This window comes from Pan troglodytes, chromosome 18 (genome assembly GCF_028858775.2).
Source record: "Pan troglodytes isolate AG18354 chromosome 18, NHGRI_mPanTro3-v2.0_pri, whole genome shotgun sequence".
NCBI classification, from domain to species: Eukaryota; Metazoa; Chordata; class Mammalia; order Primates; family Hominidae; genus Pan; species Pan troglodytes.
In genome coordinates, this window is record NC_072416.2 from 48058163 (window position 1) to 48075083 (window position 16921).

A 16921-nucleotide genomic window follows, 5' to 3' on the forward strand; every position below is an offset into this window, starting at 1 on the left:
TATGTATGTAGTACAGAATTCAAAAGTTATTAGAGGACAGAAACTGGAAAGCCTCCCTCCTTTCTCCCACACCCAGTTCCTCTCCCAGAGTCAAGTTACTGTTGCACCAGTTACTTGTGTATCCTTCCAGAGAGATTCTCCATGTATAAGAGAGCGTGTGTATGTGGGCATGCGTGCGTGTGTGTAAGGCAAATGGTAGAATACCATCCACACAATTCTACACCTTGCCATCATCTAACATGTATCTTTCTTCAAACACCTTTGCATGGTAGGATCTGATTCTCTAAGTTACAGGTCTCTGATACGGATTAATTTCATATGCACACAAAGATCTATAGAGATACAAGAGTTAAATTAAATATTCTTTTAAATGACCTAGCTGTAGGTTTCACTTGGAGGGAAAAACAAAAAAAACAAAAACTAGCTGTACAAAGTCCAATGCATGTTCTTCTAACAGATTTTCATAGTTCCTCATAGTAAAATCTTACTTAACTTGACCACATTAAACTATAGGAGCTCAAACCAAACAAAAACAGTAGAGACTGAGAGAGAAGAACAAGTGGTGTTTTCTATACTGAAGGAAAACTCTCCACATTACTCCACCCAGTATCCATTGCTGGAGCGAGGGTAGCCTGGGAGGTGGGAATCTGCCCCTCTCTCTCAGCTGCTGAGGTTCCAGGTGTCTTTCAGGATTTTTTGAGGGTAAACGTGAAGATATTTGCTTCTACACCAACTTAAGGGTAAACGTGAAGATATTTGCTTTCTACACTGGCAAATAAGATAATTCCATTGTGTTATATTCAGTGTATTCTTCATATATTTTATCCTCCTTTTCAGACACAACATTAAGTCCAAGAATTGAACTCTTAAAAGATCAGGCCAGGCGCGGTGGCTCACACCTGTAATCCCAGCACTTTGGGAGGCCGAGGCGGGTGGATCACCTGAGGTTGGGAGTTCGAGACCAGCCTGGCCAACATAGCGAAACCCTGTCTCTACTAAAAATACAAAAATTAGCCAGGCGTGGTGGCAGGCACCTGTAATCCCAGCTACTCGGGAGGCTGAGGCAGGAGAATCGCTTGAACCCGGGAGGCGGAGGTTGTGGTGAGCCAAGATCGCGCCATTGCACTCCAGCCTGGGCAACAAGAGTGAAACTCCGTTTCAAAAAAAATCAAAAGAGAGTCACTTTTAACTAAATACAAGTTTTTGTGTCAACATCCATTCAAGTGTTGGTCCCCAGTTGTTTAGACATCTGTTTTACATTCCGTCAAGTTCCTAAGAGGTGCTGTGTGTTTAATGGTACATGTTTTTCAAGTTCTAAATTAATCTTTAAAAATTAAGTAATTAAATATTCAGAAACCCGTATGTGGTTACTGAGCTGTCTCTGCCACCCTTTCAACATTGATCAGTTAACAGGTGTACCTTTCAAGTACTCCCTGGCTGTGCATTCATTGGCTGGAATGATCCCATGAAAGCTGTGCCCAGCCATGCCCAGGACAGGATATAGTCAGGATATGGGCAGTGCTAGTCCCATTCCCATTCCAGGGCAGGACGGGACAAGCACTGGAGTACAGAGGCGGCTCGTCAGTGTGAGCAGACCAGATGATGGCTGTAGCTTTGTATTTGTCTCCCAGCCTCCTCCTAAACCTGGAAGAGATCTGGATGGTAAACGGGGAGGGGACTTTCCCCAACTTTTGCAAGCATTCTGGCTCCCATCAGCCCAGCAAGATGTCCTGTGGGGTGGGAGTGAGAGGGCTGCTGTTGCTCATGCCCACCCCCACCCATTCCCCTGAGTAGAGGCAGGGGGCAGAGCCAGGCAGGGAGTCCACAGCCAGGGTCCCAGGTGAGCAGGACCCCAAGTCTCTCACTGCTTCCAAGCCCTACCTAAGCTCTAGGTAACCCTGGCAGCCCTGGTTCCACAAGTTGCCATCTCTCAGCTCTGGGCCATTTCTCACTGAGAGTCTGGTCCAGGTACCCCCGGTCCCATCCCCAGGCAGCACACAGAGGTTATTTCACTTGAAACAAACTCCCTGTGTGCCTGTGCTATAGTGAAAGCACTCAGGTATGTTTCTCCTGGTTCTGCTGGTTATTTGTGGTCACTGAGGCCAGCACATTTATTAACTGCAAAGATCACAGGAAAACTGCCCCAAGCTGAGTCCTGGAGAAATAATGGAAAGTTTCTGAATTGTGGGAAAATATAACTAAGCACTTTGATTTTAAATAAATTCCCATTTCATGTCTATTCTTGACATCATCTTTTTTTTTAAGGTTCAGGAATGTGACATGCTGCTAGGTTAAGAATGCTTTTGTGTATCCTGAGGGTCTTGATGATATTTATGTAGAAATCGCCTACCACATGTTACTGTCACAATAGTAATTTTGAAAATGTATTCACCTAATGACATGTGCTCAGTTACTTCCAGGGATTGGTAGTCTGAATTGGCCTTGCCTATGTAATGGGTTTGGATGGTTACTGCTGGGGGAAGAGGGCCATTACAATACCTCTGGGCTGTCCAGCTTGCTTGGGGCCCATACTCGTATCCCATCTGTGGCCTTCGTATCACCTAATATTGGCATTCGGAGAAATGGAGAATCAAAATGACTTGAAAAGTAGTGTCATTGTTATTTATTTTGGAGTAACAGAATGTTTTGTTATCAGAATGAATTTGATAAAGGATAATCGCTTATATTTGGAGATGATATTCTTTTTTTTTCTTTTATTTGAGATGGAGTCTTACTCTGTTTCCCAGGCTGGAGTACAGTAGCACGATCTTGGCTCACTGCAATTTCTGCCCCCCAAGTTCAAGCAATTCTCCTGTCTCAGCCTCCCAAGTAGCTGGGATTACAGGTGCCTGCCAATGCGCCCAGCTAATTTTTGTATTTTTATAGAGACGGGTTTCACCATGTTGATCAGGCTGGTCTTGAACTCCTGACCTTGTGATCCACCCGCCTCGACCTCCCAAAGTGCTGGGATTACAGGCATGAGCCACCATGCCCGTCCTAGAGATGATATTCTAATACAGTCCTTCTAAGCATTTGGGATTTATTAATAATGTAATCCTATGGGTTCTATATGGATAGTGGGAATTGTTACAAGATAGTTTAGTGGGGACTGGCCACGGTGGCTCACACCTGAAGTCCCAGCACTTTGGGAGCTGAATTGGGAGGATCACATGAGCCCAAGAGTTTAAGACCAGCCTGGGCAACATAGTGATACCCTGTCTCCTCCAAAAAGGTTTTTTAATTAGCCAGGAGTGGTACCTTGCTTGCGCCTGTGGTCCCAAGGAAGCTGAAGTGGGAGGATTGCTTGAGCCCAGGAGGTCAAGGCTGCAATGAGCTATGATTGTGCTACTGTACTCCAGCCTGGGCAACAGAGTGAGACTCTTATCTCAATTAAAAAAAAAAAAGGAGAATTTAGTGCGGAGAATGGGGCTAAAGATCTTTGCTGTTTTGTGTTATGGTTGAGAGTTAAAGGTATGATTGTTCTACTGCTCTAACTTGTTTTAATTTTAATGCTAAATACAGTTCTGAATACAGTAGTTATAACATTTGTGATACTCTGTACATACCTACATTTATGTTTGTGTCTGATATCAGAGATAAAAGGAGCACATTTTAGTACAATCTGGTCCTTACATTCAAAAGCACTGATTTCTTTGTCTCCTTCATTAAAAGCTATTGGTTTTCAAAACATCAATGCGTTTTTTAGCAATGTTGTATTTCATATTGGGTCAGTCTGTCATTCGGCTCTATTACATGAGTTCTGAAATCATTTAGGATTCTCTGTTTTTCCAGATTTTGAGAATCAGAACGTTCTTTTTTAGTTATAATTAAAATGGTAGTATCCCATTCTGGGATATATTTTCCATTCCATATCAGAATATTGAAAATTCAGGCTGGGTGGCCAGGCGCGGTGGCTCACACCTGTAATCCCAGCACTTTGATAGGCCAAGGCAGTTGGATCACCTGAGGTCAGGAGTTTGAGACCAGCCTGACCAATATGGTGAAATCCCGTCTCCACTAAAAATACGAAAATTAGCTGGGCATGGTGGTGTGTGCCTGTAGTCCAGCTACTTGGGAGGCTGAGACAGGAGAACTCCTTGAACCTGGGCGGTGAAGATTGCAGTGAGCCAAGATCGCACCACTGCACTCCAGCCTGGGTGACAGAGCAAGACTCTGTCTCAAAAAAGAAATTAATTAATTAAAAATAAGAAAAAAAATTCAGGCTGGGAGTGGTGGTTCACACCTGTAATCCCAGCACTTTGGGAGGCCAAGGTGGGCAGATCACCTGAGGTCAGGAGTTCAAGACCAGCCTAGCAAACATGGTGAAACCCCATATCTACTAAAAATACAAAAATTAGCCGGGCGTAATGGTGCATGCCTGTAATCCCAGCTACTTGGGAGGCTGAGGTAGGAGAATCACTTGAACCCGGGAGGCGGAGGTTGCAGTGAGCCCAGATCTTGCCACTGCACTCCAGCCTGAGCGACAGAGTGATACTCCATCTAAAAAAAATAATAATAATAAAAAAATTTTAAATCAGTCTGAAAAATTCACCTGAGTATAATTACTTGTGGGTTGATGATGTACCTACATTTAGACATGCTACAAATTCTTAAATATTGTTCAAAGTTGGCTGGGCGCGGTGGCTCACGCCTGTAATCCCAGCATTCTGGGGGGCCGAGGCGAGCAGATCATGAGGTCAGGAGATTGAGACCCTGGCTAACATGGTGAAACCCCGTCTCTACTAAAAATGCAAAAAAAAATTAGCCAAGCGTGGTGGCGGGCACCTGTAGTCCCAGCTACTCGGGAGGCTGAGGCAGGAGAATGGCGTGAACCTGGGAGGCGGAGCTTGCAGTGAGCCAAGATCGCACCACTGCACTCCAGCCTGGGCAACAGAGCAAGACTCTGTCTCAAAAAAAAAAAAAATATATCGTTCAAAGTTGTGGAGAGTAAAGACATTGAATCACCTCTTTGTGTGCAATTCATAAATCTATAAATTCATAATTTTATAGGGCTATACCTAGAGCTTTAATCATATATACACTTCGCAGTCAATATGGTAACTTTTTGAAGTTTAATAGCAACAAATTGGCTGGACGGAGTGGTGCACACCTGTAATCCCAGCACTTTGGGAGGCTGAGGCGGGTGGATTGCTTGAGCTCAAGAGTTTGAGACCAGCCTGTACATATGATGAGACCCCGTCTCTACAAATACAAGAAAAGTTAGCTGGACGTGGTGGCACGTGCCTGTGGTCCCAGCTACTCGGGAGGCTGAGGCAGGAGCTGATTGCTTGAGCCTGGGAGGTCCAGGCTATTAACAACTTCACTCTGATTTTTGAGTGCCTGTTAGGTACCACGTTTTATGAGACAGGCCTTGTTACTTCATTGTCCTGCTGAGGAAGCTGAGATTTAGGAACCTTAGCTGAGAGGTTAAGGAACCTCTTCCAGGTCATTCTTTTTTTTTCTTTTTTCTTTTTTCTTTTTTTTTTTTTTTTTTCCTGAGACGAGTCTGGCTCTGTCGCCCAGGCTGGAGTGCAGTGGCGCGATCTCGGCTCACTGCAAGCTCCGCCTCCCGGGTTCATGCCATTCTCCTGCCTCAGCCTCCTTAGTAGCTGGGACTACAGGCGCCCGCCACCACGCCTGGCTAATTTTTTTTTGCATTTTTAGTAGAGACGGGGTTTCACCGTGTTAGCCAGGGATGGTCTTGATCTCCTGACCTCATGATCGGCCCACTTTGGCCTCCCAAAGTGCTGGGATTACAGGCGTGAGCCACCGCGCCCGGCCCAAGGTCATTCATTCTTTTAGCTTGTATTTATTGAATGCTTTATGTCATACACTGTTCTAGATGGTAGGGATGCAGGCGTGAACAAGATAGGCCAGGTCACTACGTTCGTGGAGTTTGCATTCTAGTATAAATAAATGTTTTATGTGATATTAGCTATGAAGAAAAAAGTAAAAGCAGAATGATATGAGGCGTTACACTAGGCCAGTTAGTGTGGAAAGGCCTCTGTGAGGAGGTAACGTTTGAGCCAAGACTAAAATGAAGGCAGGAGGAGTCACATAATTATGTCAAAGGCAGCTCTCTATCCTAGGGCTGAGTGTGTAAAGCTCTCCTATTATTCTGTGATCATTACGGGAAATCCCCTATTTTGGTACATTATATATATCTGAAAATGAAAGAGCCAAAAAATACAATCAGCCGGGATTAGAATTTGAACAGAAGCTGCCTCTCTTCTACCCGGGTAACCTAAAAAAGTGGGGGATCGGAATGGTATAAGTCCCAGGAACTGTGGGGCAGGAAGTGAGTGTATCTATTGCTACGTAACAAGTTATTCCAAAACTCTGTGACTTAACAACAACAACAATCATTTATTATTTCTCAAAGTTTCCTTTGGTCAAGAATTTAGACAGGGCACAGTGGAGATGGCTTTTTCCTATTCCACAATGTCTAGGCCAGTGGTTCTCAACCATGGCCACTTATCCCCTCCCACCTCCCACCTGGGGACATTTGGCAACGTCTGGAGGTATTTTTGGTTTTACAACTTGGAAATTGCAACTGGTGTCTAGAGGGTTGAGGCCAGGAATGTTCCTTCACATCCTACGGTGCCCAGGAGACCCCTGCGCACACATAAAATGAAGAATTATCTGGTCCAAAATGTCAGTAGTGCAGAGGCTGAGAAATACTAGTCTAGGGCCTCTGCTGGAAGACTCGCAGAGTGTGGGCTGGAATCATCCGAAGTCTTGTTCACTCACGTGTCTGGCAGTTGGTACAGGGGTTGTCAGGAAGAACACCCACAGTGACCTCTTCATGTGACGCAGGCTTCCTCATAACAGGATGGCTGGGTTCCCAGGGCGGAAGTCGAGAGAAAAAAGAGCATGCACACATGCGTCAGGGCTGGAAGTCATACTGCCTTTTGTGACCTAGCCCGTCACTTTGTATTCTGTTGGTTGAAGAAGTCACAAAGTCCCACCCTGATTTAAGGAAAGGAGAAGTAGATTTCACATCTTTATGGGAAGTGGCAAGGTTCTTGAAGATCACACAGGACTTGAAATATTGCTGTGGCCATTTTTAGAAAATACAGTCTACCACACCAAGCAAATCTCTTCCCATCAAAGGGGTTAAGGAGCCAACTCCCCTGGGTGACCCTCACTGTCCCTTGCACGTGCCTGTGCCAGCATAATGGCTTACTGCTGGTGTTCTGTTTGTCCTGTGTGGGAAGAAGGGACAATAAGAAAAGTGTGCGAATAAGGAGTAGGAGTGGGAAGGGGATGCTGGGTCAGTTAAAGTGATGGTGCCGTGATGTCCTGGCTCTGCACAAGCAACAGTGTATGGCTAAGCAGTGGGCTTGGGTTGGCAAGGAAGCATTCTGACTCCACCAAAGGTAGGTCTACCCAGCACCCTGATGGAGATCTATGAATGACAGAATTCAGTCTGCAAAAGCTAGCTTAGGTTTATTATGTGCTGAAGTGTGAGTCAAATGAAAACCCAGTGTCTGGAAGTCAAGGACTGTCTGTAGAACACCTCCTTGCTGTGATTATTTTAACCACGATCATCTTTCAGACTTAGGTATAGAGTGTACAGGGGGCTGTTAACTAAATATTTTGGCTTAAATATCGAGGGGTTTTTTTTGTTTGTTTGTTTTATTAAGAATAGCATTTATTAACATTTAGCATGCTTTGTTTTGTTTGTTGCTTCTACAAAATAGCCTATCTTGGAGAAATGCAAATTTTATATTTCATTTTTGTGTTTTAGATTTTGCTAAACATGTTGACTTTCTAGAAGCCATAAGTAGTGCTTTGAGGGCCCTTTTGCAAACAATGGCCTCCAAGAACATTTCCCAGGTAAGAGTTTTAAAATTTTTCGTATGAAACTTGTAAAGATTGTGTATTATGGAGGCAAAATTCATTACTTCACTATTTTAAAAAATACATATTTCTGTTACAAGAATAATACGTGATCTTTGTAAAAAAGAAAACAAAAGTGATTAAAATAAAAAGTAATATCTTTCTCCTCCCTACCATCAGCAACACACAGGTGCTTTTAATTTAATTTTTTAAATTTTTTAATATATAGGCTTACTAGCAAAACAAGTGCTTTTTAATCAATACAACTTAATTGATAGATATGTTGTAAATAATTTCTCTATCATTGGTCTTTTTTTTTAATCTTTTTTTTTTTTGAGACAGAGTCTTCCTCTGTCGTCCAGGCTGGAGTGCAGTGGCATGATCTCAGCCCACTGCAACCTCTGCCTCCTGGGTTCAAGTGATTCTCGTGCCTCAGCCACCCAAGTAAATGGGATTACAGGCATGCGTCACCACAAAATTTTTGTATTTTTAGTAGAGACAGGGTTTTGCCGTGTGGCCAGGCTGGTCTTAAATGCCTGACCTCAAGTGATCCACCCACCTTGGCCTCCTAAAGTGCTGGGATGACAGGCGTGAACCACCGTACCCAGCTTTTTTTTTTTTTTTTTTTTTTAACATTTCATTACAGACTTTGCAAGCATGCCCTCCTGACCCTTCACAGCAATCCATGTGCACTTCATCTCCCATAGGTGCCTTACCACTTTTGCTACTTTTTACTAAGGAGACTTTCAAACATTCCTAAAAGCAGAGATAATAATGTTGCTTTGTTTTTTGAGACGGGGTCTTTCTGTGTTGCCCAGGCTAGTCTCCTGGATTCAATCCTCCCACCTCAGCCTCCCAAGTAGCTGGGATTACAGGTGTGCGCTACCATGTCCAAAGCAGAGATAACCCTATGAGCCTGCATGCACGGTCGCCAAGCCTCAGCAGGTTATTAGCGTCCTGTCATTCTTGTGACATGGTTTCATTCATCTCACTGGGTCCTTATTTTTGTTTCCTGGAGTATTTTAAAGCAAATCATATTAGACCCATCAATATTTTATTATGTAGTTCAGTATGCATGTCTGACAGAAAAATAAATTTTTAAAAATCTTAACCCCAGTACCATTACCCCAAGGCTCCAAATTAACGGATATTTCTTATTATCCTTTGGTTTGCACTCTGAGTTCAGTTTTCCCAGCTGCAGTCTAAGTTCAGTTTTCCCAGATTGCCTTAAAAATGTATTTTAACATGGCCGGGCACGGTGGCTCACACCTGTAATCCCAGCACTTTGGGAGGCTGAGGCGGGCAGATCACTTGAGGTCAGGAAGTCAAGACCAGCCTGGCCAACATGGTGAAACCCCGTCTCTACTAAAAATACAAAAGTTAGCTGGGCATGGTGGCGCACTCCTATAATCCCAGCTACTTGGGAGGCTGTGGCAGGAGAATCACTTGAACCTGGGAGGCGGAAGTTGTAGTGAGCCAAGATCATGCCACTGCACTCCAGCCTAGGCGATAGAGCAAGACTCCGTCTCAAAAAAAAAAAAAAAAAAAAAACAGAAAAAGAAAAAAACGTCTTTTAACAGTTGGCTTGTTCAAATCAGGATCTAAGCAAGGTTCACGTGTTGCTTTTGGTTGATATTTTGGTCTCTTATTATCTCTTAAAAAAAGTTTTACTGAGATTTGATTCACATACCATGCAGTTTATCCATTTAAAGTATACAGTTCAGGCCAGCTGCAGTGGCTCACGCCTGTAATCCCAGCACTTTGGGAGGCCAAGGCCGGTGGACCACGTAAGGTCAGGAGTTCAAGACCAGCCTGGCCAACGTGGCGAAACCCTATCTCTACAAAAAATACAAAAATCAGCCGGGCATGGTGGCAGGCACCTGTAATCCCAGCTACTTGGAAGGCTGAGGCAGGGAGAATTGCTTGAACTGGGAGGTGGAGGTTGCAGTGAGCTGAGATTGCACCACTGCACTCCAGCCTGGGCGACAGAGGGAGACTCTGTCTCAAAAATAAGTAACTAAAGTGTACAATTCAGTGGTTTTGGTGTATTCTCACATTCTTAAATCTCTTAGTCTATAGCATTTCCCTCACTCCCCTCCTTTCCCCATACACTTACCCATTGAAGAAACTCTCATTTTGTTCCGTAGCGTTTTCTGCACTGGCAGATTTGGCCAACTCATCATGATGGCATCGTTCAGCATTCCTCTGTCCCCCATGTTTCCTGTGAGCCGGGAGCTAGGTCTAGAGCCTTAATTAGATCCAGGTCCAGATTATTTATTTATTTATTTTTGTATTTATAATAAATAATCTAGACAGGTCCAGATTTTTTGGCAAGAATAATTTATAGTGCTTTATATATTTCCTATATTTACATCACAAATCATATGATATCATAAAATAGTGATGCTGAGATTAATTAGTGGGTTCACATAATGGTTTTATAACCAGTGATTGTGGTTGCCTGGCTCCATTATGTCATTAGTGGGTTGCAGAATAGAGATACCCTAATTTTGTCTTTTCTTTTTTTTTTTTTTACATTTATTAGCTATGATTCTTTTTTTTTTTTTTTTCAGAATAGCTATCCTAGCAATCTCTATAAGTGACCAGTGATTTTTTTTTTTCTTTTTAGTATCATTTTGAACTCAGGGTTTTTTATATATTTGTATTTCATTCCATTATAGTCATGCTTTTTGCTGCCAAATTCATCCCATCTTTGGATAGTAGGAGTCCCTTCAAATTGGCTCCTGTGCCTCTTTTACAAGAATTTTAGGTTTTTGATCACTTTTGCTTCCAGGCATAGGATGTCCCAGGTTCAATTTGTAATTTTCTTGCTTAAAACCTGGAATCTGGCCAGGCACAGTGGCTCATGCCTGTAATCCCAACACTTTAGGAGGCTGAGGTGGGCGGATCACTTGAGGTCAGGAGTTTGAGACCAGCCTGACCCACATGGCGAAACTCCGTCTCTACTGAAAATTCAAAAATTAGCTGGGCGTGGTGGCACGCGCCTGTAATCCCAGCTACTTGGGAGGCTGAGGCAGGAGAATCGCTTGAAGCCAGGAGGTGGAGGTTGCAGTGAGCCAAGATTGCGCTGCACTCCAGCCTGGGTGACAAGAGTGTGACAAGAGTGAAACTCCGTCTCAAAAAAAAAAAACCCCTGGAATTAGTTACTTCTCCAAGAAGCTCTGATTTCTTTAGTGGGGAAAATGAATTGTGGAGTGCTTATTGCTATCATGTTGCCATTGTTTCTAGGTCTTTTTAGTGGAAATAGCTAGGAAATAGGCATTTTTTTAGGAGACAAAAATAATAAGTTTATCCTGATAATTTCCAGTTTAAATAAAAAATGGTACAATGTTTTTACTTAATTTTCGATTTTATATTTGTATCTTTTTGTATCCCCCAAAAAGATACATTTGTACCCAAAAAGGTACATTGTACCCAAAAAGATACATTAGTGACATTAAAATTCTTATTTGCAGCTGGTCTGATGGTAGTGGGTTATCAGGACTTATTAACATTAGTGTCACTGAAGTTGGTATACAACCCCCCACGCTAAGTTTGACTGGCTTTAAAAATAATAAAAAATAGATCGGGCACGGTGGCTCACGCCTGTAATCCCAGCACTTTTGGAGGCCGAGGTGGGCGGATCACAAGGTCAGGAGATCAAGACCATCCTGGCTAACACAGTGAAACCCCGTCTCTATTAAAAAATACAAAAAATTAGCCGGGCGTGGTGGCGGGTGCTTGTAGTTCTGGCTACTCATGAGACTGAGGCAGAAGAATGGTGTGAACCCAGGAGGCGGAGCTTGCAGTGAGCCAAGATCGGGCCACTGTAATCCAGCCTGGGCGACAGAGCGATACTACGTTTCAAAAATAATAATAATAATAAATAATTTAAAAATTAAAATTAGAGAAAAGAAAGAAAAATATTTTTCAAAAATTTTATTATTTGCTTTCTCCTACAGAATGTACTTTGTAGTAGTGACATTAAAAGACATTAAAATGATTTGCTATACGGTGATATTAAAATTGTTTGCTGTAGTAACATTAAAATTGTAGTGACATTAAAACTATTATTTGCTTTATCCTACGGAATGTACTTAATAGTATCAAAATAACAATGCTCTTGTTATTGCCAATAACACTATTTCTTTTTGCTTCTTTATATAATTTTTTTCTTAATGCTTTTAAAATTTTTTTATACTTTATTTTTATTTTTTAATTTTTTAATGGAGATGAGGTCTTGCTATGTTGCCCAGCCTGGTCTTAAACTCCTGCTCTCGAGTGATCCTCTTGCCTCAGCTTTCCAAAGCTAAGAATTTTTTTGAAGAGCATAATTTGACCCTCAGTTTCTAAGAAGTAGGAATGGTAATGGGATGCATAGCCTGCCATGTGGCTGTTGGATGGACCAGAAAACCTTATACTCTAGGGCCTATAGGAATATCAAGTATTTTTATTGATTTCCCCTGGTATGTAAGCAGCAGCTTATGGGATCAGTGTGATGGTTAAGGAAAATTACTCAAAGCCCATGTTCAGGGCCAGGTGCAGTGGCTCATACTAATAATCCTAACACTTCGGGAGCCTGAGGCGGGAGGATTGCTTGAGCCCAAGAGTTCAAGAACAGCCTGGGCAACTTTGTGAGACTTCGTGTCTACAAAAAATAAAAATACATTAGTCTAGTGTAGGGGCTCACACGAGTGATAAGTAGTGAAGCTAGGATTTGAACCCAGGGTTCAATCTCCAGATTCCAAGCCTTTGTGTCTGGCTCCAGATTCCAAGCCTTTCATCACCACACTGTGCTGCTGCTTACAGGAGATAGTCTCACTCTGTTGCCCAGGCTAGAGTTCAGTGGCACAATCTCAGCTCACTGCAACCTCTGTCTCCCAGGTTCAAGCGTTTCTTGTGCCTCAGCCTCCTGAGTAGCTGAGATTGCAGGCGTGAGCCACCGCGCCCAGCCTTAAACTGAAAATTATCCACTACATGGTAGAAGCACCATATAATGTAATGGTTTTTACAGTCTTTAATTATGATAATACAGACATCTCAAAGTAAGTTCTTACCTTGTATAGACTCAGCCAATTTTTTTAAAACTACACAATCCTATTTATACTTTCAAAGCCTTTTTCTTACCATTAATATTAAAAAGGAATTGGACTCTCTTTAGTGTGTGTACATCTGGAATGAAAGTCTTCATCAAATTAAATGGAGCCCCTCTGATATTAGATAACAGTGCCGACATGAGCAGGGTTCACCTTAGTTCAGAATTACCAGCTCTGTCTGGGAGAACTGGAATACATATTAATAGTAACTTACCTGCCAGGAGTTTATGTCACTCTTAAAATCCTGTAGCCTATAGAGGAGATTCCTGTCAGTCCGGTTTTCGCATGCTGATAGAATTAATTGAGTTTAACATTATAAATACTGTCCTCTTCTCTTTTAACAGTGCATGACTCCTGATCAGCTGATGACATTATGCAAAGCAGGCATTCATAGTAGTAATGTCGGGGTTAGAGTGAATGTCGTTAGCATTTTAGGAATCACTGGCAGCGTCCTTGCCAAAGAAGATGGTACACTTGAAACTCTTAAGGTAAAACAATTTGCTTCTGACCTAACATGTTAAATAATTAGAAATGGGAGAAGAAGAACTGTTGGTGTAGGATTTCTTAAAACTTGTGTGGACTTGAAGAGAAGAAGTCATATCAAGTTGCTTTATTGAGTCATATTATTAGAATATACCCTTTGGCTTGATCTAACTATGTGTATTAATTAGGTAAGTATTTGAAAAGTTGAGCCACATTTTACAATTTAACGTTATTCCAGAGGTACTTTTTTAAAAAAATAAATCTGTCTTTAGTGAAAGGGCAAATTCATAATTTTTAAAGATGCCTTCTGCCTTTGCTGTTGCATCCAGTGTATGCATGTTACATTCTCCTGCTGATGAATGAACAATCCACACCATTTTCCTTGCACACCAGGCAACATGCATTCTGAAAAATACCACACAGTTAATTAATTCTAATACCACTCCATGAATTTTAAGCAGCAACCCTGGTAGTGCCAATATACTAGCAATTCCCTCAGCATATTTGCTCTTACCACTTAGCACAGTTGCTCACAAACTGCACTGTTAGGAATACAGCGTCACTAGTAATTAAAAGGACAGTCATAGTAACATTACACTTTGGTGTGCTAATAATTGCTGAAGTGTGAGACTAATGGATAATAAACTCATAATTATAAAGTACCTCTTAACCTGCTAAGAACTTTACAATGATGACTGATGTTTTCAAGAATCTATTTTTGAAAAATGATACTTGCAAAGCTTTTTTTTTTTTTTCTTTTTTTTTCTGAGATGGAGTCTCAGTCACCCAGGCTGGAGTACAGTAGTGCAGTGGTGTGATCTCGGCTCACTGCAACCTCCGCCTCTGGGTTCAAGCAATTCTTCTGCCTCAGCCTCCCGAGTAGCTGGGATTACAGGTGCCCACTACCACACCTGGCTAATTTTTGTATTTTTAATAGAGATGGGGTTTCCCATGTTGGCCAAGCTGGTCTTGAACTCCTGGGCTCAAGCGATCTGCCTACTTCAGCATCCCAGAGTGCTGGGATTACAGGCATGAGCCACTGCACCCGGCAACAGTTATTTCTTAGTGTGTCTAATTCCTGGTCCATATTCATAATTTTACAGTTGCCTCAAAATTATCTGTTTACAGAGGGCTTGTTTACACTGCTGAAGTCCACATGTTATGTTTCCTGTGGGGTCTTCTCTTTCTCTCTTAATCTTGAACAGTTCCTCCCTGGCACCACGTGGTTATTCTCACCTCCTGGATCAGTTGTCCAATATAGTGTCCAAAACCTTCTGGATTTGTCTGATTGCTACCTTGTGGTGTTAAATTTGTTTTTTTATCCTTGTATTTCCTGCAAACTGACAGTTAGATCTACAGACTAGATTCGATTCAGATCAGTCCTATTTTATGTTTTTTAGAGATGAGGTCTTGCTCCATTGCTGAGGCTGGTCTTGAACTCCTGGGCTCGAGCGACCCTCCCGCCTTAGCCTCACAAAGTTCTGAACTTACAGGTGTGAGCCACTTGCAACTGGCCTAAAGTGTTTTTCTTATGCTTTTAAAAGCAGATTTTTTGTTGTCGTTGTTGTTACAGATAATATTTCTATGCATCTTGACATCATGGAGAAATCCTTTTTGAGAGAGGTAGAGGGGAAAATTTAGTGATTTCCAAAATCATACATCATTTATGGATTTTAATTCACTTTATTTATGAATATAAACTATAATATGTTTAATTTATCTTGCTTATACTTGGTATGTTTATAAGTATTTAAGTCTAATCTCTTGAAGTTTTAATTTTTCCCTGGCATTTGTATATAAAATAGTATGCATGAGTTATTGCCACATTCAAAGTTGGTACTTGTTTTGGAGACTGGTGTTAGTCATACTAAATGTGTTTTGTTGTTTCCAGAACATTGGGTGCTTTCTGCTTGAAGTTACCACCAAAGATCCTTCCCTTGTGGTAGCAGGAGAAGCTTTGGATGCCCTCTTTGATGTTTTTGCAGATGGTAAAGAAGCCGAAAGAGCCTCGATTCAAATTAAATTATTATCTGCTCTGAAAGAATTCCAGCCGGTCTTTAAAATGAAGGTTTGTAGCCATTTAACTTATAAATACATAAGTCTGAACATTCTGTGGGGACAAGGGTGTGTGTAGTTACCGCTGTGCAACTCAGAAGCATGTGCATGACGAATCCCCATATGTAGCACAGCATCCCTAGTACTTTGTAAAATGTTCGTTGACTGAGTCATAGCTCAACAGTGTGACTATTGAATCATTGAAACTGAAGCTAAAATGGTATCTGACAAGTTCTTCTTTTTTTAACAGTTTAGTAATTTTGACAATGCTTCATGTATGTCAGTATTATACTCTGTATTTTGCAAAGCACTTTCATACACATTTTGCATTTATTTAATTTTACTTTTTTTTGTTTTTTTGAGACAGAATCTCACTCTGTCGCCCATGCTCGAGTGCAGTGGTGCGATCTTGGCTCACTGCGACCTCCCCTTCCCCAGTTCAAGTGATTCTTGTGCCTCAGCCTCCCAAGTAGCTGGGATTACAGGTGTCCACCACATCACCCAAATAATTTTTGTATTTTTAGTAGAAACGGGGATTCGCCTTGTCATCCAGGCTGGTCTTGAACTCCCAACCTCAGGTGATCCGCCCGCCTTGGTCTCCCAAAGTGCTGGGATTACAGGTGTGAGCCACTGTGCCCAGCCATATTGTTCTTAAAGGTTACAGTCCTTTAAATTTCTGGATAAAGAGCTTGCAAGATAAGAAAAAAAAATCCCCTATTTCCCTGCAGCTTCAAGGAAAGCAGATATATTAATAGTTAGAGTCATCAAACTCTGCAGAAGCAGGTGCTTAAAAAAGGTTAAACAGTGAACTGGGAAAATAACCCCTGACTTCTGAAAGGTCTTTGTTCTGATTGATTTTCCTACTCAGTATGTATTGCTGTGGTAATAACATTTGTTTTTCTTTTATCAAAGGTATAAAGCTCTAATGAGATTTCTTCCTAGCCAGAGGCTAACCTGTAGTTATTTATGTGAAACTCTTTTTTTTGCTAAATGAAGCCACAATTTGTGTTAAAGGCTATTCAGTGTATATTTAGCTACAAAATGCATTTATGTACAATCAAGAACTTCTCTTGAGCAGTGTTTCTCAAAAGTGCCCTCCTTGTATCAGCAGCATCAGCCCTTGCCTGATAACTTATTCAAAATGCAGGTCCTCGACCCCAACTCCTGACCTACTGAGTCATAGACTCTGTGGATGGGCCCACCAGTCTATTTTTCAACAAGCCTTCCAGATGATACCGTTGCACACTAAAACCTGAGAGCCACTGCTCTAGACTAGAGGTGAGATCAAACTCAGATTCCATACAATTGATATAAAAAACCACAGGCCAGGCGCAGTGGCTCACACCTGTAATCCCAGCACTTTGGGAGCCCCAGGTGGGAGGATCACTCGAGTCCAGGATTTCAAGACCAGCCTGGGAAACATAGCAAGAACTTGTCTCTACAAA

The 16921-nt window shown here is 41.9% G+C and overlaps 1 protein-coding gene across 11 annotated transcripts in view; it reads left to right on the forward strand.

Annotated features, from left to right (window-relative positions):
- The window catches only part of HEATR3 (HEAT repeat containing 3), a 48742-nt gene that overhangs the window by 21066 nt on the left and 10755 nt on the right, over positions 1 to 16921 (forward strand). For 10 of the 11 annotated variants that reach the window (XR_010152612.1, XR_010152611.1, XM_520630.7 and 7 more), the window contains 3 exons: positions 7751 to 7839; positions 13283 to 13426; positions 15313 to 15489. Coding sequence is in view for 9 of the 11 variants with exons in the window: in XM_520630.7 (XP_520630.3) it covers positions 7751 to 7839; positions 13283 to 13426; positions 15313 to 15489 (410 nt within the window). In the remaining 2 variants the exon portion in view is untranslated. The remainder of the gene's footprint in view (positions 1 to 7750; positions 7840 to 13282; positions 13427 to 15312; positions 15490 to 16921) is intronic. The other variant, XM_063797814.1, reaches the window with a different exon arrangement.